Source organism: Eublepharis macularius, chromosome 4 (assembly GCF_028583425.1).
Source record: "Eublepharis macularius isolate TG4126 chromosome 4, MPM_Emac_v1.0, whole genome shotgun sequence".
NCBI classification, from domain to species: domain Eukaryota; kingdom Metazoa; phylum Chordata; class Lepidosauria; order Squamata; family Eublepharidae; genus Eublepharis; species Eublepharis macularius.
The window spans coordinates 47,913,592-47,934,010 of NC_072793.1; the positions used below are offsets into that span (position 1 = coordinate 47,913,592).

Consider the following 20,419-nt stretch of genomic DNA (forward strand, 5'->3'; position numbering starts at 1 on the left):
CCATATTGTAATAGTTTACACATAATCTAGTGGAAGACTGTATTGAAAAGTGCAAATAACCCTGTTATTTGCAAAGAGAAATCTGAAATGTATGTTTCAGTCTGCTAAATAAATAGAAAGAATCTGGCTGGGATTTCTGCAGGGATGAAATGGTGTGCCTTCCTGGAACTTCCATAGCACTTCGTTAGTTCTCTGAGGGGTTCCATGGTCCAATACATACTTCTGTTTTTCTTTTACAGAATGCAGCTGTTGGAGCTTCAGTTTAAAAAGGAAGACAGTGCAGTGCAAGAGGAGCTATTCGATCCTTTCCTCTCTGCCTGTTTTTCCAGAGAAAATCACCATTTCCAAGTTGGCTCTGCTGAGGAAAACCTGCATATATGCCTATAAGATTTTCCACAGCTGGGCCAAAAGCAGTGGGAAAAGGGACACTGAAAACAGCAAATAGTCTTTCTCTGTAAACAAATAAGATCAAATACAGACTTGCAATACAGAATGTACAGCAAAAACCAGCTACAGTGGGTTTCAGTAATTACTGGTGAAACAATAGATATGATAGAATAGAATAGGAACTATCACTGAGAAGACATGCACTGTGAGGACCTGGCCTTGAGGTGGTACCATCAGAAATGCCGGTTGGTTAGATCTTCATCAACATCTGGGTGTATATAGAAACAGATGGTCATAAGACTAAGAACCAGCACACTGAGTTGAAATCCAGAAGCAAATGTTTCATGTAGTCCACAGCACTGCAGTAGTCCAAGCTAGAAGCTACAAAAGTGTAGCTCAGCATGACCAAGACAGCCAAATCTTAAAGGGAGGACAGTCTGTGGTAAATGAAGGTAGTCTTGCAGTGGTGCCAGCATGCTTCCCTAGCAGCAAGTTATACCTTCTGAGTTAATGTAACATTCCCTTAACTGTGGATATATGGGAATACCCGCTGGTCAGGAAAAATATCATGCATATTCTTAGAGGTATTGGCCTGTTGTCTGGGGTTGTGTTCCTATTAAAGGGCCAAGCTCTGCTCAAAATAAGCCCTGCATTGCATGGCAAATTTTCATTTATCCCAGTAGATTCCTCAAAAACTTAAAATATTACAACAGGAATGAAAATTTTATTCATATGGTAGAACTCTTGAAAATGCACTTGACCGAGAGCTGAATTCTTCCTCTCCGCTTCCAGCCCCTTTGTTTGTTGAAGATACTACAGTGGTCTGTGTTAACTGTACTACCAAAAGAGGCTAGCCATCTAATGAAGCTGCATGGCATGGCATTGGCAACATCTGGGAGAATTAGGGCCAGCCTGTATTTGCTTTGGGCTGGGGATGTTACAGTGCAATCCTAAACAGAGATGCACTCTTCTAAGCCTATTGACTTTAATGGTTTTAGAAGGGTCTAACTCTGCTTAGAGTTGCACTGTTAGGATATTTAAAGATCCCTCTGAGATTGCATGCTAGTTACGCATCAAAGCTGTCATTGCCCCTCAAGAGACTTGTTAGCCCAAATGACAATGTGTTTATGTTTTGGAAACCTTGTGAACAGGGAGATAACTGATCCCTTTAGTATAACACTTCAGTTACTGACACAGAAACAAGGTTAAATTCGAACTTCTCAGTCGGGCAAATGATCACCTGATCAAGCTCTAGAGTAATTTCTTTTAAATGTGAATATTGCTAGGATCAAATTTGATACTATGCATCATGAACATGGCAGCAAGAAAAGATCCAGCTGTTTGTATGTAGCAGCCAATTTATGCAGGGTGGGTCTGAGGAAGACATTGATAGCTGTCTTTCATCCTTGAACTGCCAGGTGCAGCAAGCTTCCAATCTAGACTAAAGGCAAGTGAAGGGGGTGACAAGAAAGAGGGAAATAACCAGGTATAGGAACTATGGTGGGAAAATAGGCAGATGATGTGCTTTTTTCTACAAAACTTGTAGGGAAAATAGTGAGCTCATGAAAGGTGGAATACATTGAAGTTTAGTAATCACAGATTCTGATAAAATAACCAATAAAAATAATTGGATTGGAGCTAGACTAACTTTTCCACCCACTCAAGGCACTTCTGTCAGTGGAACAGAATATATTCCTGCCTCCCCTTTCCCACTGTAGTCTCCTTACTTCCCTGAATTGTTGATTGGGGAGCAGCAGGGCAGTTGACCATCAGGAATCATCATAAGGAGTAAACGGGGGTCTTCAGCAGGAAAAGGGGGTTGATGGAAATTACCCCACCCTTTCTGTTAGCAGAAAATTTACTCTGGACCCAACCCAATCTTCCCATTTAAAAGAGGCAATAGATGAGCATAAATACTAATTCGACACAGCCTTAAAATGGTTCAACTCTCAAATGTCTGTGAAAGTTTGTGAGCCTTGCATTTGTATTATAAAGGCCATATTCCCTCCAGCCATAGTTGTGACCCCTTGGATGATGGAATTTTGAACAGAGTCCTACTTTCAAGAATCCTAATACGTAGCAGTATAACGTACGTGGGTTCTACAGACACAGCATGGAAAACTGAGTTCTTTCTCTAAACCCAAATGGCTAGTGACTGGAGATCCCTCCATTTCCTTTCTTGTGTGTGTCACAAGGTTCATATCTCCGAACCACTTAGACTTCATTTATATTATGCATTACAAATATCACTCAGTCCTCGCACATCCTTCTTGCCTTTGCCTTGTGCTTAAGGCACGGAAATGTTCGTGTCACTTCTGCTCTGCCAGAAAATGCTTTCCGTAAAGAAGGCTACAGCTTTCACTTGTCCAATATTTCTTTTGTATTCTGCTTTCTACCAAGCATTTTTTTGGAGGACTCAGATTGCTCTTAAGCTGCAGCACAGCTTGTGGGCCAAAGGTAAGAAAATAGAATCTGGAGTCTCTTTCACAGAACAAACAGCTGTGGTATATTTTGTTAAAACATTTATACCCCTGCTCTTTTTTTATGGCTCAAGGCAGCTTACAATTCATAATTAAAACAATGTGGTTTGATTTTTTACCAGTTAAAAACCCAGAAAATGCCTGTAACGTAAACCCCATTAAATGTCCTAGCAGATGTAGTGCATCTGAAAAACCTCCAAGGATCCTAGCTCCTGACCTCCTCAGGGATCCTGTTCTATAAAGTGAGAGCCAATGAGCTCTAGTAGATACATTAAGCAGAGTGATGACTGGAAGGTGGCAATCAGAGGACTGTAACTGGCATTTGGGAACATATGGAGAGAAACAGGTATGTAGGTCCCAGTCCATGAGGGGCTTTAGGTGTCATAATCAGCACCTTGACTTTAACTCATGAACAAACTGGTAGCCAATTAAGCTGTTTTAAAGTAAGTGAGGGTATGTACTTGTTGACCAATCCCTGATAATAATTAGGCTGCTACATTCAAAACCAACTGAGGTTTCCAGGTCATCTTCAAGGGCGCCCTCACATAGAGTGTATTACAGTAGGCCCAGTAGTACAATCAAGGTTACAAAAATATGAATTAGTATTTTCAGGCTGGCTGAGTTTTAAAAAGAAGACTTGGTGAACCAATTGTTGTCTGGTAGAAGGCTTTGTGGGCCAACCTATTAATAAGTACCCCCAAGCTCTTAATGTTCTCTGTAAAAACTAACTCCTAGATGCAAAGTGGTTGGGTCTAGGCCCTCTGAAATACCAGCCTTCCAATTCAGTATGACCTCCATTTTGTCTGAACTGGACTCACCTTATTTTGCCATAGCCACTTGACTACAGACCACAGCTTAGAACTGAGATGGGCATGTTCAGATGATATAATATAGAGATGGATGTCATCCACATACTGATGAATTTAACTGTCTAGACAATCTCATTCAGCAGCCTCACGTGAAAAAACCAACACCATAAGTGAAAAAACACACCCATGAGGTATTCCACAAGACTGAAGGAAAATCTGTGTCCCATTGGACCCAAAAAACAAAACAAAAAAAGAGAGAGAAGGACTAGCAGCACCAATGGGCTACTCCTCTAATATCCACTCAACTAACAAGGTTTTTATTCTGGCACAAGTTTTTGTGGGCTAGAGCACATGTCATCAAATACCTGTAGTAAGTCAGGCAAACATCTATACGAGGTTTTGAAGAAGAAAGTTGTATACAGCAGAGTCAAAGGGCCCTTTCATCGAAAACTATTTCAGAATATTATTTATAGAAATTCTACTTCCAGTGATGCTGTGCCACGTTCATGAAAATCATATGCAAATTACATTGCATGTGAATAAACTGACCTTTGAGCTCCTGCTGCTTTCCTAGCGTGCCTCTTTGTGGTGAACAAGTTGCCCTCCCTTGGTGAAATGCTGTTGTTTGTTGGCCTCAGAGGTGGAGAGAAAAAAGAATCAAGGGGGTCTATCTGATTAGATCAGTTTCTGTGTGGTGAAGAAGCATGTAAGCCTGATGGGAGAATTCTCACAGTGGAAACGTTGCGCTGCTGTCAGAGCAGTAAAAGGTGTTATGCGATGGTCCTGTACTAAGTCTTCGCTGTCAGCAATGTGGGCTAGTTGTGGTTGTGTTGGATACAGTGGGAGAGGAAGTACATACAAGAAACTTCAAGCAGATTACTAGGTAGGGCTGCATCTCTATTAGCCGTCTATCTTCTGGTGTTGATCTTGGCATAGGTCAGTGTATTAGACTCTTGTGCAACTGGACGCGGTTGATTAGTTCCATGAACTGGATTCGTGGAGTCTGACTAAAGGGACACAAATAGAAAATGCCTTCATAGGGTGATTTTTTTAAAATGAAGCAATTTCAGATCAAATGCTGTAATTTTTTGTGTGCAAAGGATTGTTTTAACACCTGAGATGTAGTGAAATAATATACATTTGTTTCTACTCTTTCCCTTATTGTTTCTACACAACCAATTCCTTAGTTTATATTCTTATTTAGTTGAAGCTGACAACATGAGTTACAGAGAGTTGAGAGAGAGATTTCAGTATACTTTCTTCTTCCAAGAGTAGCCAATACAAGAACCAAATTTCAAGATAAGTGCAAGAGTCTTTTACTGGCCAGTTGAAGGAAATTATGTTTTATTTGATTTTATAATGTCTTATCGTAAAGGGTGGCTTATGTTAATAATGAAAACAACAAAACCAGGCTACCCATGCTCAGGGCTTTCTCCTTTTGGGGGAACTCCTTAGGACTACAGAAAAAAAATATTATTATTGTCTTCATTTATAGCCCGCCTTTCTCTCAAGGTGGATTACAAAATATAAAAAGAATTCAATCAAACAGCCAAAACAATGCAATTTTGACTAGATTTAGTGAACTGGAAAAGCAATGCAAATGAAAGTGAGTGTAAGGCAAGGGAGGTCAGGTGATACATACAGTAAATATAGCAATAAAGTGCTGTTCCATTATATTACCATTATAATTCCTTTGTAAAAATCTCTCCTGAACATTTCAGTTTTGCATATTCTATGAAAGGATGGAAGTGTTGGGGACTTACTGGCTACCTCAGGCAAGTTGTTCCACAAAGTGAGAGCCATCACAAATAATGCATGTGAATGAGCAGTTGCCGATTCTACCCTCTTGCAAGGTGGCACCTTCAAAAGGCTTTGCCTCTTGCCTTGAATGAGATATAGTTGGTGGGACGTAGCAGGAAAGCTAGTCATGCAAGGAAGTGGGTCCAAAGCCATTTTTGGCTTTATAGGCAATAACTAGAATATTGAATTGAACCTAGTAATTGATCATTAATCAATGGACTGTCTGTAGAATGGGTGTGATGTGCACCTTCCACTACACACCTCATAATAGCCAAACTGTGGTGTTCTGTACCAGCTGGAGTTTTCGAGTTATCTTCTGTTACCTATGCAGAGTGTATTACAACAGTCCAGTCTTGAGCTATGATCAGATTAATCAAGGTAGGAGCCATCTTCTGAGCTAAGTGAAGCTGTAAGAATGCCTCTTTTTGCTGGTGCATTAGTTTGTTTCCTCCCCAATAAAGCTGGATCCAGTATAACCCGTAGAGCAAGATCCAGGTCCAATAGTACCTTACAGAACAACTAGACTTCCAAGGTATTCGCTTTCGAGAGTAAAAGCTCCCTTCATCAGATAGGAAGTCAGAGAGTCAAGGGAACTTTGACTCTTGAAATCTCATACCTTGGAAATCTAGTTGGTCTTTAAGGTGCTATTGGACCTGGCTCTTGCTCTTCAACTGCAGACCAACATGGCTACCCACTTAAATGTATAACCTTGAGGCTCTTAACCAAATTAGGGAATGTCAGCTGGACCTCATCAACAGGGGGAAATACAAAGTCCTTCAGGACATCCACCTTCCCAACCAACATTACCCCTGTCTTGTCAGGATTTAAAGTTGTTCATCTTTAGCTGTGTAACCACAGCAGTAAGGCACTATCTCAGGACCTCTGCAGTGATTCAGTTTGGATAAAGAGTTATAGAGCTGGCTTTGTAAATTAATGAAAGTTCATCCATTTCCCTTTCTAGTACCCTGCGGTAAGACCTAGCCTATTCATCCTCAAGGCCTCTCCATCCCAGACCACCGAATGGTGGTCTATTTTCATAGCACCATTGCCAAGCATGGCTCTTTGCTGGCTTGCTCGACAGTGAAAGAGTTGAAAAGAGAAGGGAGGAAGGAGGGAAGGAGAGGTGTGATAAAGATGAATTTGAATGAATGTTTACTTGGGCTTTGTTTGTGACCTCCAAATGGCTGTTAGTTGAGACAAGACATAGGATACAAATACATCTGCTTGACAGATGTCATAGGTGGCACCTAGTGATGCTTCAAAGACCATACTAAGCACCTGATGCAAAGCACTGGGGTTGGATATTTGCACCATGAGCTGAGGCTTGTAGGCCTTTTAATCTTTTAAAATACTATATTCCAGAGCTGCTAAATGAAAGGGGAGGGGGAGGAGGTGTGGTGAGCATGGCAAAGTGCTAAAATTAGCTGAAACACCCGTCCATTCCTTGGCTTCTTGATGTCAGCAAAAAGAGCTTAAAGAACTAGTTTGGTTTTTGGCAAAGCTGTTTTTTCACCTTTCTGGTCAGTAAGAGCATTTCAGACCTGACCCAGCTCAGAAAGAGGGTCAGTTTGCCCTACTTTCCTAAACAAATCTTAAAACAATGTAAACATTTATAAAATTAGGCATTGCATAAATGGGTACAGAAAATGAAGGAAATAGGGACCGTCTCATGTGCTTTACATTTTAAAAATCACACTTGCTAAGGCTAGGTAAATGTCCCTGTACTATAATGGTACTGTGAAGGACTGGGGGTGTGCAATCCAGATCCAGGTTTCGTGCATAAGGCTGAATTTTTGCCGATCCCGCTAAATCCAGCTTTCCTCAGTCAAATCAGAGAATCCAGGATCCAATCTAGGAACCAAATCCAATCCCCTAGATACATCTAGGTATATCCAAGAAACATGGCTTCAGTATCTAGGTGACTCTCTCTGGGGCTTCTCCTGCTTTTTTTCCGAGAAGGTGGAGGAGGGAGGGAGGGGGGAAGTGAGTGGCCAATCTGTGCAGGAACTCTCCTTGTCTGCCTGGCTTCTGCGAGCAACAGTGATTCAGTCAGGCTAAGTTGTAACAGTGTCCCTTGCTTCAGTTTGGTTTGGGTGGAATGCTCTGTTTTGACATGATTCTCTGATGTGATATTGGAACCCTTGATTCGCTTTGGTGGGGGGGGGGCAGATTCCATCCATTCCTTTACTTCCTCTTGCATATGGGAGGGTGCCTTTGGCCACTGGCAGCCTTGCTTGAGAGTCTGCCTGAGAGTCTGCTTGAAAATGCTTCCCCCATATGAAACAACGGGAGAGTGGCTAGGCAGTTTGTCCAGGTGGCACTTGGGTTTTGGGGGAACTTCAGTTTGGTTCTGTTGGGCTTTCTGTGGGTTGAGGTTGCATTTGGGAGTGTGCACTTGGCAACTCACAATCTTGCCCCCTGCATGTTTCTGCCTGAAGCCTGCTTGGAAATGTTTCCCCTATAGGAGACAATGGAGAGTGGCTGGAGGTACCTTCTTTGTGGGGCCCATAGAATTGGATCCCAGGGTCCAGTCTTCCTGACACTCAAGGGTATATAGAGAACATTCAGAAATAGGTTCCCTCCAAATTTGGAGGAGTTTGTTTGAAAAATGACCCCCCCTCCCAGCCCCAGAGACAGCCCCCAGATAATTCGCCCTGTGGGGAATAATGGCAAAATAAATCCAGAATTCTCTGATCTGTCTTAACTGGATCAGAGATTCTTGCCTGAATTTCAGGAATCTTTGGTTTTTTTTTTTTGAGATCCCTGAAACCTCGATCTGGATTTCCCAGAATTTGGGGGGATGCTCATCCCTATCCATGGACTCCGAAGTCCACCTCTAGAATAATTCACAAAATAGTATAAGCGTTTCTTCAAAGGAGCTCTTCAAAATGGATGATACTGAAGAATAACTAACTTTCAACTATGACTTGGGGTCATGATTGAAAGCACACTGATGTCACCTTAGTGTGTTGAATCAGGGAAAAAGGCAAATCTAATACTGGAAATTACTAGAACCATGATTGAAACAGAAACAGCATTATACCATTATCTATGGTGGGCCTAAATTTAGAATACTATATGCAATTTCAATGGTTTGGTCTCCTAAAGAATATCCTAGAACTAGAGAAAGTACAAAGAAGGTGACTGAAGTATAGAGCACTTTCTTTTGAAGAATGGTTTTATGGCTCATTTTAATGTGACACAAGCTTTCGTACACCAGAGCCCACCTTGTCAGATGTATGAAGTGTTAATTCAATTTGGCAGAGTGATTATATGCAAATAGTGTGTGGGGAGGGTGTCAGAAAGAGGCTAGAAGACCCAGTTTCTCAAGGCAAGGTTTATGACATTACCTTACAACAGATGGAAACAAGATCTAGTCAAGGGAATATCTACTCAAAGCGTATATGAACTACTTCCAATTGTTGATGGATGTATAGTCTGTACATATGTATGTAAGGGAGCAATTACTTTTCATAGTGTGCTAACCACTTCAAGTCCCTATTGAGTTCAGGTGTGATAGTATCAAATTGGCATATGAATTCCAATTCAATATTTTTGCTGGACTCTTCCTTCAAAACATTACTGCAACTTTTAAATCCATTATTGAATGTTCAAGAAGATTGAAATGATCCCTGCTGGTTTCCAAACGTTCCTGTTTTTTGGGTCTGATTTGTGTCCATTTGTTCTCTTGTACACAGACCATTTAGTCTAGCCATTATAATAGGCAGAATGACATTGCTGGCACATGATAGCACATACATTCCCATTTATTATGGCAAATGCTTTTTTGAGCCAGATATCTGAATTGTTACCTTTAGTACAAAGACAGGGTCACTCACACACACAAATGCAAACAGCACAAGAGGTGGGGAAGTTATTGTAAAGGGAAGGCCGATTTCTCAGGGCAAGGCGTGTTGCATAACATTACAGGGCACAGACAGAAACAAGATCCAGACAAAAGAGTAAATGATCCTCTGTGTCTGTGGATCACTCCCAACTGTTGATGTAAAAAATGTATTGTTGTATAAGCTTTCATGAGCAGAGTCCAAAGTCATTCTCATTCTGTTTTAACTTTTGAGTTTACAAGTAAGGGACTCATGAGGACTTGTGGGGAGCATCTCCTTTCCATTCATTCATTCATTCATTCATTCATTCATTCATTCATTTATACCCCGCCCTCCCCACAAATGGGCTCAGGGCAGATAACAACATTCATAAAACAGTGAATTAATCACAAAACAGTAAAATCAATAATAATCTTTTAAAAGTCATTAAAATAGTCCAGGCACAGACTATTTAAAAAAATATTTGGGAGTCCGTATATGGGCATAGTAGATGGCCAAGGGCAGCCCCAGAAAAAGTGGTGGTCTTAGATGGAAGAAGGGGGACACCTGCTGGCACTCAGCCGAAGGCCCGGCAGAAATCTCTGTTTTACAGGCCCCGCAGGTATGCAGGTCCCAGCGTGTGAAGGGCTTTATCTCCCTACCCACCCTAGTACTTTTTCCCACCCACTGGCAGCCTCTTCCTTTTTCTTCTCATCTGCTAAACTGCCTTTTCCCCTCCTCTCTTCAGCTTCTTCCACTCTCATCATTGCCTGTTTCCTGTCCTCCTTCCCAACTTTTTTTTCCTGTCTGCCTTTGACTGTTAGAAATCAAAGCCTGGACTGCACTGTTGTGGTCACCTAGCAACCCCCAAAATGGACACTGAGACCTCAGAATGTTGTTTCCCAAGATATCATTGGGCCTATTCATCTCTTAAATCTACAAATGTTTCTTATATTGGGGGGAGGTGTTAACCCTTATCTGTATCTAATTTTAGATACATAATTTTAGATTTTAATTTTTTCTGCAGATCTTGGGCTTCCCCCAAGTTTATATGAAAGTTCTTCCTGTCTCTGTTGTGTGGATTTTTGGATTCATACTCCAGGGCCTGGTTCCAAGTTAAATATGATTATACATTTTTGAATAACATAATGTAATGAAGAGCAGTCTTTCTCCGAGAAAGCATGAGAACTTGAGGTCATTCAATAGGCAGGTTTGGCGCAAATGAAAGTGAGGTTTATTTCCATGCAGTACATAATCAAGTTATGGAAATGATGGCCACTGATTTTAGAATACATGTAAATGTAGGTCTGTTTCCTATCAGCAGCTGTTAACCATGATTTGTACAGGCAGTGTATCTCTGCTTACCAAAGTCTGGAGATCACTTCAAACAAATGCCCTCTGGAGTGAACCCAAGGTCCATCTAGTCCTATGTACAGTTTGTCGCAGTGGCCTGGTATTCAGATGTGTATTTCCTCTGAACATGAATATTATATCCAACTGTCATAGCTATAAACGGAGGATAGCTGTTGCTCGGTTTGTTGTTTTCCAGGAGTATTTGGCAAACCACTTTTGGAGACAGAATACTCGACTAAAATGGATCTTTGGTCTGATTCAGGAAGGCTTTATGTTGCCTACTATTTCCATAAGTGGTCTCAGGAATAATATCAATTTTTTAAAAAAGAATATCCTGATCTTGTCAGATCTCAGGAGCTAGGCAGGGTTGGCCCTGATCAGTATTTGGATGGGAGACTATTAAGGGAGGCCATGGTTGCCACACAGTCACAAGCATTGGCAAATCACCTCTGAACATCTTTTGCCTTGAAAACCCTATGAGGTTGCCATAAGTTGGCTATGATTTGACAGCATGCACCACACACATACACACACACACAGAGTAACCCCCGAGAATACAGAAGTTGGCTGTACCAGTTTATCCTTTAAGAAGTACAGTTGATGGTCAGCGTTCAGTTGGGCACTTGGTGTGATGCAGGAGTGCCTGGCCTCCTGAGGTGCAAATCAGATTAGGTCAGGGTGCTTGGTATGGCCTTGAGGCATGTGATGCTCCAATGCAGACAGAGATCCCTTGTGATTTATAGGAGAAGCTGGTTTTCTAGAGGTGGGGCTGGGAAAGAGAGATTTGCTGTCCTTCCAGAGAGGCACATGGAGCCTGAGCATAGTGCTGAGGTGCCCTGAGAAGAGGAGACTCTGGTTTTCTGTTAAGTGGTAGTAAAAATCTCCACAACGGGTGAAGTAGAGGCTGGGGTTGGTGCAGGAAGGCAGACGCTGGTGGGGACTGTAAGGAATGTGGATATAATGGGAGACAAAAAGAAAGTAGGTCAGACAGACTGAGCTGCAGCTCTGCGTCTGCTTGTGTGCGTGTCTGGGGGAAAATCCAACAGCTCTTTGCTGCAGTGTGAAGGAATGGGGTGGGAGGACTGCTATAAGGAGAACATCTCCTGCCCGTTCCACACATGCACCCCAGCAATATTCCCTGGGAAGGGGCACCTATCCTGTGGGAGAAAGAGAATTCAGTCAATAGTTGGAACATTCCTTGTTTCAGGCACGACTCCATTTTTGTGTGTCTTGGATTTCATGCTGGAAGGAACAGTGCAGCCTACAGCTCTATGATCTGGGGAACAACTGCACAAGCATTTTCTAGTGGTTACAGAGACAGTCCAGTCTCTTCTGTAGAGGATTGAATGGCTGCAGGGAAAGAGGCAGGGAGCCAGGAGTTCTTGGACTGCACACTTTTGTAGCTGGCATTGAAGACCTTAGCAAAGTGAGCATAGCTGAAAAACACCAGTTTGGTCCATTCTGCTTGTGTTCATTTTAAGTGAAATATATGCAGGCCTGTGGTGGGTGGAGGTTTAATAGAGACTCTTGAGAGCTTTATTTCTAAGCCTGTTAAGCAGAAGCAAGACTACCTTTAGAAAGTGGGGGGTATGGTTAGTATTTTGGATGTTCACCCCTTTCAGGAAGGGGAATCAATCCAGGAATATGCAGATAGACTTCCTGTACTGATGGGGCAAAACCATTTCACTTGGCCATCCGTAAACATTAATCCTAACATTGTAGCAGCAGCAGCAGCAGCAGGACTCTTACTCAGCTGGAGGTGCAGGGAAGGGCTTCGGAGCTCCTTGCTGGATATGCAGAGCTTAGAAGAGTAGAGCTTTTGCCACCTTGCCTTGGTAACTGTTTACAAATAATTATTTCATCTTGAAAACCCCAAGTGTTGTGACCAAGGAGGCATGGAAAATGTTACCTTTGCATAATACGCAGAATCAGTATGTGATGATTTGATCAGTTTTAATCAGACAACTTTACTTAATTAACTGATTAGGTTGTGGGCTCCAGAGTTTACACAAGTGGGAACAGCATGGGGTATTTTTCCTTCACTGTTCTGTTACGCAATTAGATCAAGAGGTGGAGATTCATAACAGGGCTACCAAGAGGAGGTCTAGGGGGAACTTGTTTGGTGGGGGGGCTGTAGAAGTGAGCAAGTTATGTGGCTTGTCTTCATGTGATGTTTGGATTAAGTTAGGCTAGTATGAGGGGGACCCTGAAGGAATCTTTTTTTCCTGGGGGCTAGTGGTGGCACACTTGGATTCATGGAGTGACTTTTGAGGGATAGCGCAGGGAGCTCTGAAGAAAGAGAGACTTTCTTCTTCTGAAAATCCTATTGACACAAAGTCTTTCCCAGGTACCACTTCCACCATTTGAAGGCTTATTTTTCCCCCTTGGTGATCATGAGGGCTAGAATCTTACTAATCAAAAACAGCTGTGCTTAGCTGTGTTTCTTCTTGTAATTATACTTGACAGTCTTCCTCAGAGGAAGATCTTTTAGTGTGAAACCTTTTGGGACTTTGAGTACTTTCAGTGCATTTTTGTGCACCTTCTGAAACCTTCGTTGTAATAGTACTCAGTGTCATTGCCCTGTTTGGTGGCTTGGAAAACCAGATGATGCCGTTTGCAGAGCGTCTGAGAGAATAGGAACAGAGGGACCCAGCCCTAGGTACCTTGAGCAGGCTTGAATTCCAGTCCAGGCTACTGTTCATAAATGTGTCCAAGACTGGCTCCCAGGATTCTTTTTCTTTGCGTAAGGATTGATAGTGAACTTGTGTAATCATAGTGGGCTGGATGAGACATGCATTGGCTCAGCCTGCTGGCTGTTGTTTAGCTGTAAGCAGGCATCATCAATGGGTTTGTTTGTTTTCAGAATGACCTTTGGGTTCTGTAGTAAGGGCTGCATTTCCATTAACAGCTCCCTGCAATAGGGCTAATGATGAAAGGGCAGGTCCTGAATCTTGATTGGTTCCACTCCCCAGCTGCTAGGTGTTGGCCAATATCCAGGAGGGCTTGCATGTGCCTGGACTTTTCTCAGCATTATATTTTGGAAGGCGCTCTTTAAAACAAATTCCAAAAGAATTTTGAGGATTTGACATGAAAACTTTTTAAAGGGAGAAAGCTGCCATTATGCATAAGTCCCGGAGACAGCAGTTAACCACTGCTAATCTTAAAGTCTCGTGGCTGAGTCCGAAGGAGAGTTTATGTCGGCCTCCTGGGAAATGGTGGCTGTTTGGAAAGCTTCCTTGCTGCTAGCTGCTCTTTGTGACTTCTCGGTGGTGGCTGATCACTGCATTCCTGGCAATTCATCCAAAAATAAGTTGGTAGGGGTAAAAGGAAATTGTGCTTCCCAGAGAAGCTTCTCCAAGCTCTAGGGAGTATTTAGCAGCTGAGGGCTTGAAGCATTACTCTGTTCTTAATACTGTTTCCCCAACTTTGCTTGTTTACAGTGAAGGAGTTTCTAGCCAAAGCCAAAGAAGAGTTCCTCAAGAAATGGGAAAGCCCATCGCAGGTACTGTACACACTGTCTTAATGTTTTATCCTCCTTTTGTTACCTGGGCATGGCAATCTAGATCTTGTTATTTTTTTCTAAATTCTTAGGACTGATTTTAAAGTAGTGCTGGGAGTTTTTAGCCAAGCAAGCCACACCTGTGTAGGGTTTTGTTTAACTGGCATTGAACTTGAATCAAATTGCTATTCTCTTTAACATTTGCAGCCGGCCCAAGTGCATGCTTCATTGGTCTGGAGGTGCTGCAGAGAGACACATTGTTACCTTGATTTAAACATGTTGCCGGTTTCAAGGAAGCTGACTACACTCAGCCAGGGGAGTGGGAGATCTGTTTTAGACTGGATTCAGAATGATTTTTTCAAAATTCTCGGTTCAGTTACAGCAGCAAAGTCTTGATGCTAACCTGCCCTGCTGGGCAAATAAGGACTTTGAAGTAGATGGTGCAATCCTTAGTTTATTCTGGAATGGCCACTTTGAAGACATCGTTTGCAAACTGTAGCTGGAGTGGGAGAGCAAAGTGTCCAGATGGGAAATAAAGAATATTTGAACACGGGAGAACCAGATTTGGACTACATTGCTTCTAGGACTGTTTGGCAGATCTCTTCGGAAACAAGAACGGCAAACGTTTGCTAGTTTCAGGAATGCTTTGGAGAACAAGGAGATATGTCCAAAATTACTCCAGGAGGCAAATTATGCTGTGCGTTAGAGGGAAGGATCAAAAGTCCATAGCCCATCAATTATACTCCTGCCTAGATATTAGAAGACTAATGCTTGATATCACCAACAGAGAAATGTATCTGTGTCCCCCATCCCACTCTGAAATGACTGGTGTGGGCAGTATTTTCTTCCTTGCAACATCTCATATGTGCCTGGCTGATCCACTAACAGGCCAGTATTTTAGCATCATCTCATCCCTGCAAGGTGACTATCTAAAAGAATGGTAATATGGCGACAGAATGGCCATGTAAATTGGCCCTGAAATTTGAGGTGTTGTGACTGACTGGTTTGTTTGTCGTCCTATATCTAAAGGTACTGTTACCTCTAGATATTTTTTGCCGTGTGTGATTTTTGGGCTCTTCATTATCCAAACAGGCCCCCTCTGCCTTGACTCCTGGTTGCTGGTTCCTAGTGTGGTAAAATGCTGGCAGCTAGACATAAACAAGTATCCCTTGTTGCTAGAATTTGGTTTTTCTGCAGACAGCACGTGGCTCCTATCTAAAATCTCTGTCTCTGGCACCCTCTGGTGGTAACATGATGGTTTGTCTGTAATCCCAAGAACACAGGAAATGGTTGGGGAAGAAAATTTGGAGGAGTTTCCCAAGTTTCCTTTTTGAGGATAATTGCTGCCCAGTACGGCATCAGAATACATGATACTGCCTGAAGAGTTGTCTTTCAAGAGAAATTAGTAGTCCTGCATCTTGAGCCTTCCTGGCCATTTAAAGACTCAAATTTTGGAGAATGGTACTCAGCCAGATGGCACACAGCAGATTTTTCTCCCTTTCTGAATCCTTTCTTCCCTTTGCAGAACACATCCAATTTGGATCATTTTGAGCGGCTCAAGACCTTGGGTACAGGCTCCTTTGGACGGGTGATGCTTGTGAAGCACAAGGATACCGGCAATTACTTTGCCATGAAGATCCTTGACAAACAAAAAGTGAGTCTGGGGTCACCGGGGAGCAGAATGTGTGTCTCTGAGGGCTGAGTGGAGAGATGAATCTGGCTGACTTCCTTCCTGTCCCACAGGTTGTCAAGCTGAAACAGATTGAACACACCCTCAATGAAAAGCGCATACTCCAGGCTGTGAACTTCCCATTCCTTGTCAGGCTAGAGTATTCTTTCAAGGTAGGGTGGTTTTTCACCTATAATTCTGAAGCAATAGAAGGGTTGAGCTCCAAGCATGTAAATGGATACCTAGTACAACAACTGAGGCATGGTAGGGTTCAGCTGTATATACTTGGCCTTGTCATTTTTTTAATGGCTTCAGCACCATATTAACTATCCACAGTCCCATCTTCTGCTGCTGTTCTGCTAACCTGGCTTATCCTGTTCATACACACTCATAATAGAAAACGAATGAATAGAAAAAGGAGATGCCATTATAGCCATACAGAAGTGGAAAGATGTGGTGGCTCCTGGCTGTCTTGAGCAGCACACAACTGGAACAGCTGGGCCAGCATTTCCTCTGCTCTCCTCTTAGCAGGGCACTGGCAGGATTCCCTAGCTAATCATATTACTTCTCTTAGAGCTTCTTGTTAGCAGACCACCTGGCACTGCAGGCATGCCCAGCTAGGACTGACAATACATTGTAATAAGGCAGCCATGTTGTTCCAAAATCCAAAGCATGACAGATGTACCCTAAATCAGGATTTCCAGAGGCTTTTGTTGACATCGATTGCAAGGAAAGGATACAAGACACTATCAGCCTCTACCTGTGCAGCAAAGAATTTGTGCTCTGGGGGAAATCAGCAGATTTATAACCCTGATGATTAAAGAGGAACCTAAAAAATGAACACAATGTCTCAGCCAGAGTACATGAGTATTGCCACTATTGTGGACAATACACAATGGAGAATCCTGCTGATACCATATAGAGGGGAAGAGAGAGAGATTCCTTCCTATCTTCCTTCCAGTGTGCTGTGCTTGACAATAATGTCAAAAGATTATTAAGGCTACATCCATATTGGGGCATGAAAATATGCCCCCTCTATGGCAGCAGCTGCAAGAGGTGTGGAAACAGACAGGAACAGTGTCCACACACACTTGTTCCCCTTGCTGCAGCCCTCCCCCTCCCTCTTTTCTCTGTTGCACATGCCCAAAAGCACAGGAATGATGGTATATTCGGCACCCCTCCCACTGCCCCAAACCACTGTTCCTCTGTCTCTTCCCTATCGTGTCATACTGTATAGTTTAGCTGGGAAAAGAAAACAGGTCTTTAAAGGGCTAAAGGGGATGGGGAATTGAAAGCAGAGCTGAGCTCTGCCCTAACCTCACCAACGTAGCAGGGTGAGTGTTACTCAAAAATTAATCCCGTTGATGTCTGCGCAGTATATTTCCAAATATAGGATCGCAGTTATTAGCCCCCTGGCTGCATGTGTAATTCATCCCCTTGATTGTGCCAACATATACCAGTGCCATGTATGAAGTGGCCATTAAGTACCTTTTAAAAGCTAGGATAGCTTTGCCATAGCAGCAAGAGACCTTGAACAGAACATTAAGAGCAAGGCCATGTCTACTATTAAAAACAATGTTATATCAAGCAAACAGAGCTTTGTGCAAATGAAATGCACATGTGTGTCTAGGTTTGAAAAAACTTGCTTTTCTTTTTGTATGTTGGTGCTGGTAGAGAGCAATGGGCAAGGATGGAATGTGGATGTTGTAGGAAAGTGGACAGTTAATAAACAGTAACCATAGGAAAGGAATGTACTACTGAAGCTTAAGACATCAGAAGCCATGGTTTGATGTCTCCTGGGTGCTAGGCGTTGTCTAAACGTTTGAAGATTTTTCTGTGCAACTAAAAAGGCAAGATACTTGTTTTAAAAGGAAATCCTCAGGATACTGAATTATGTGCCAGATGCAAGATTTTCTCCCCTCCACCTCATTCCTTTTCCGCAATGTTTCTTTGGATACATGAATATACTTATACGCTTGTGAGTGCTGTAGAAGGGCAATATAAGCATTTATAGACAAAGAAGAAGTTTGTTGCAGAAATAGTGGTGGGAGTAAAGCAGTCCGTGCCATGGCTCTTAGCTGTTCTTGCACTTGGTTACAGGATAACTCAAATCTGTACATGGTGATGGAATACATCCCAGGTGGTGAGATGTTCTCCCACCTACGGCGGATTGGCAGGTTCAGGTGAGTGCTCTCCTGTTTTCTGTAAGGATGGATGGTGCTCATCGTGCATGAATACAGAAATGGGTCTTGACTGGCCATTAGTGGCTGAGTACTTTTCATCATGGGATTATTAGTTGAAATTGGTGGCTTCGGAATAGATTGGAGAATGTCAGCTCAGCAGAGCAGCATTGCAAACATTAAGTCCACAGTCACCATATATAAGAAGCCTCATGGAGAAAAGAAAGTGGGCTGAAATCAATATGAAGGCTGTGGTGAACACAAGGAGAGGGATATTTGTCTTGATGGCAGTGGATTGTGGGCAAGAGTGAACCAAGCTCTAAGTAGAGTTCTACCCTGTCATGCAACAGAGGTGGCTTAGGACAATGCTTTCCCTGTTTTCTGCAGTGAACCTCATGCCCGGTTCTATGCCGCTCAGATTGTGCTGACTTTTGAGTACCTGCACTCGCTAGATCTCATCTATCGAGACTTGAAGCCGGAGAACCTCCTCATTGACCAGCAAGGCTACATTGAGGTAATAGTCCTGCCCTCCATTATGTGGGATCCTACTGTCCAAAACTGTAAGAGTACTTGTCCCTTGTTGCCCATATCGAACTCCAGGTTAGTTACATGGAGGGTTTTTTTGACATTCCCAAAACACGTGAGACCACTAACATTATTAGAAGTTATTACATTTTACTAGCCATAAGTAACATCCTATGAAATTGGTTAGATTGAGCACTTGCATTGTATGCCAGTAATTGGTTGATCGAGCACTTGCTTTGTATGCCAGAAATCCAAGGTTCAGTCCCTGATGTCTATACTTAAAGTGTCTCAAAAGCATGTGGCTAGTAAGGAGCTTTCTCTGCATAAGACTCTGACAAGTCACTGCCAGACAGGCAATGTTGAGCTAGAGGGTCCCATGTTCTGGTTGAATATAAGGCAACATCACATCTTCTTATGTTTTGTCCCTCTCTTGTATCTCCAGGTGACAGATTTTGGCTTTGCCAAACGAGTGAAAGGTCGAACATGGACCCTTTGTGGAACTCCAGAATATTTGGCTCCTGAAATCATTCTGAGCAAGGTGAGAAGATCTGAGACATCTGTAACCGCTAGCAGTGTTCTGTGCCTTGATCAGCCATGGAAGAGCACTCTGCCCAATTGAGCACATTGCACCCTCCATCATTTCTTACCCTACGCTGCAGTTAAATGCTGTTCATCCTTTGCATATGTGATTTGAACCTGCTTTCCTATTGCAGGGTTATAACAAAGCTGTGGACTGGTGGGCCCTGGGTGTCCTAATCTACGAGATGGCAGCTGGCTACCCTCCATTCTTTGCAGACCAGCCAATTCAGATCTATGAGAAGATTGTCTCTGGGAAGGTAACGTTTCAGTGGGGAGGCATATTTGCTGACTTCAGCGTACTACGGCTGTGTATTACAAGAGGGTAGCCAATTTGCGAGCGAAGAAAAAAAATGCAGTCCATGTTAGAGGACATCTTAAACTGCCCATGGTGCTCTATTGTGGCAGAGGGAATGCATTTCTAATGCTCAGTTAAGTACATGTCTTCACCAGGGCTTTTTTTTCAGCTGGAATGCAGTGGAATGCCATTCCGGCACCTCTAAAAAATGGTCACATGACCATTAAACTTTAAAATCCCCCCCCTTGCTCCAGCAGACTGCCGACTGTCAGGTAGAGCAAAGGAGTTTAGAGTTTAACATTTAAACTTTAAAATCCCCCCCTCTTGCTTCAGCTGACGCAGAGGTTTAAATGCCCCTTTCCATGCCGTTGCGCAGCAGCACTGAAAGGGGCATTTTAACCCAGCCTGCTCACTTCTGCTTCCTGGCCAGCAGAAGAGAGAATGGGAGAGGCCATAACGGGGGAAAGAGACTGAATGGGATGGGAGCAGGGAGGAAAAAAGACTAAGAGTGGGTGGGTGGGTTAAAAGGGAAAGTGTGTGGCAGGAGGTGGAGGAAAGGGAGAAAGAGTGAAGGGTGAAGGAAAGAGACAAGGGGGAAGGAGACAGAATGGATTGAGGAGAGGGAGGAAAAGAGGTGGAGAATTGGTGTGTGGATTAAAAACAGGAGGGGTGATTGGAGGGGGAACGAGAGAGAATGGACCAGGAGCAAGGAGGTAAAAAGATGGAGAATGAGTTAAGAGTGACGGGGGTGATGGGGGAAAGAGACAGAATGGATTTGAGGCAAGGAGGCAAACAGCAGGTAAGGAATCAGAAAGGGTAGATGGATTGATAAAGAAGGAAAGAGTGACAGGAGGGGTGGAGAGGGGGAAAGAGTGGAGGGGTGGAGGAAAGAGAGAAGGGATGTTAAAGGGGGAAAGAGACAGAAAGGGTTGGGAGGAGGGAAGCTCCCAACCCATTCTGTCTCTTTCCCCCTTTAACATCCCTCTTTCCTCCACTCCACCACACTTTCCCCCTCACTT

At 43.0% G+C, this 20,419-nt stretch overlaps 1 protein-coding gene across 1 annotated transcript in view; it reads left to right on the top strand.

The window, feature by feature from the left end:
- LOC129327293 (cAMP-dependent protein kinase catalytic subunit alpha) overlaps window positions 1-20,419 on the top strand; it is a 67,905-nt gene that overhangs the window by 33,345 nt on the left and 14,141 nt on the right. The window contains exons 2-8 of the mRNA XM_054975806.1: window positions 14,094-14,155; window positions 15,678-15,806; window positions 15,896-15,994; window positions 17,922-18,004; window positions 18,389-18,515; window positions 18,969-19,064; window positions 19,240-19,362. Of these exons, the coding sequence (XP_054831781.1) occupies window positions 14,094-14,155; window positions 15,678-15,806; window positions 15,896-15,994; window positions 17,922-18,004; window positions 18,389-18,515; window positions 18,969-19,064; window positions 19,240-19,362 (719 nt within the window). The remainder of the gene's footprint in view (window positions 1-14,093; window positions 14,156-15,677; window positions 15,807-15,895; window positions 15,995-17,921; window positions 18,005-18,388; window positions 18,516-18,968; window positions 19,065-19,239; window positions 19,363-20,419) is intronic.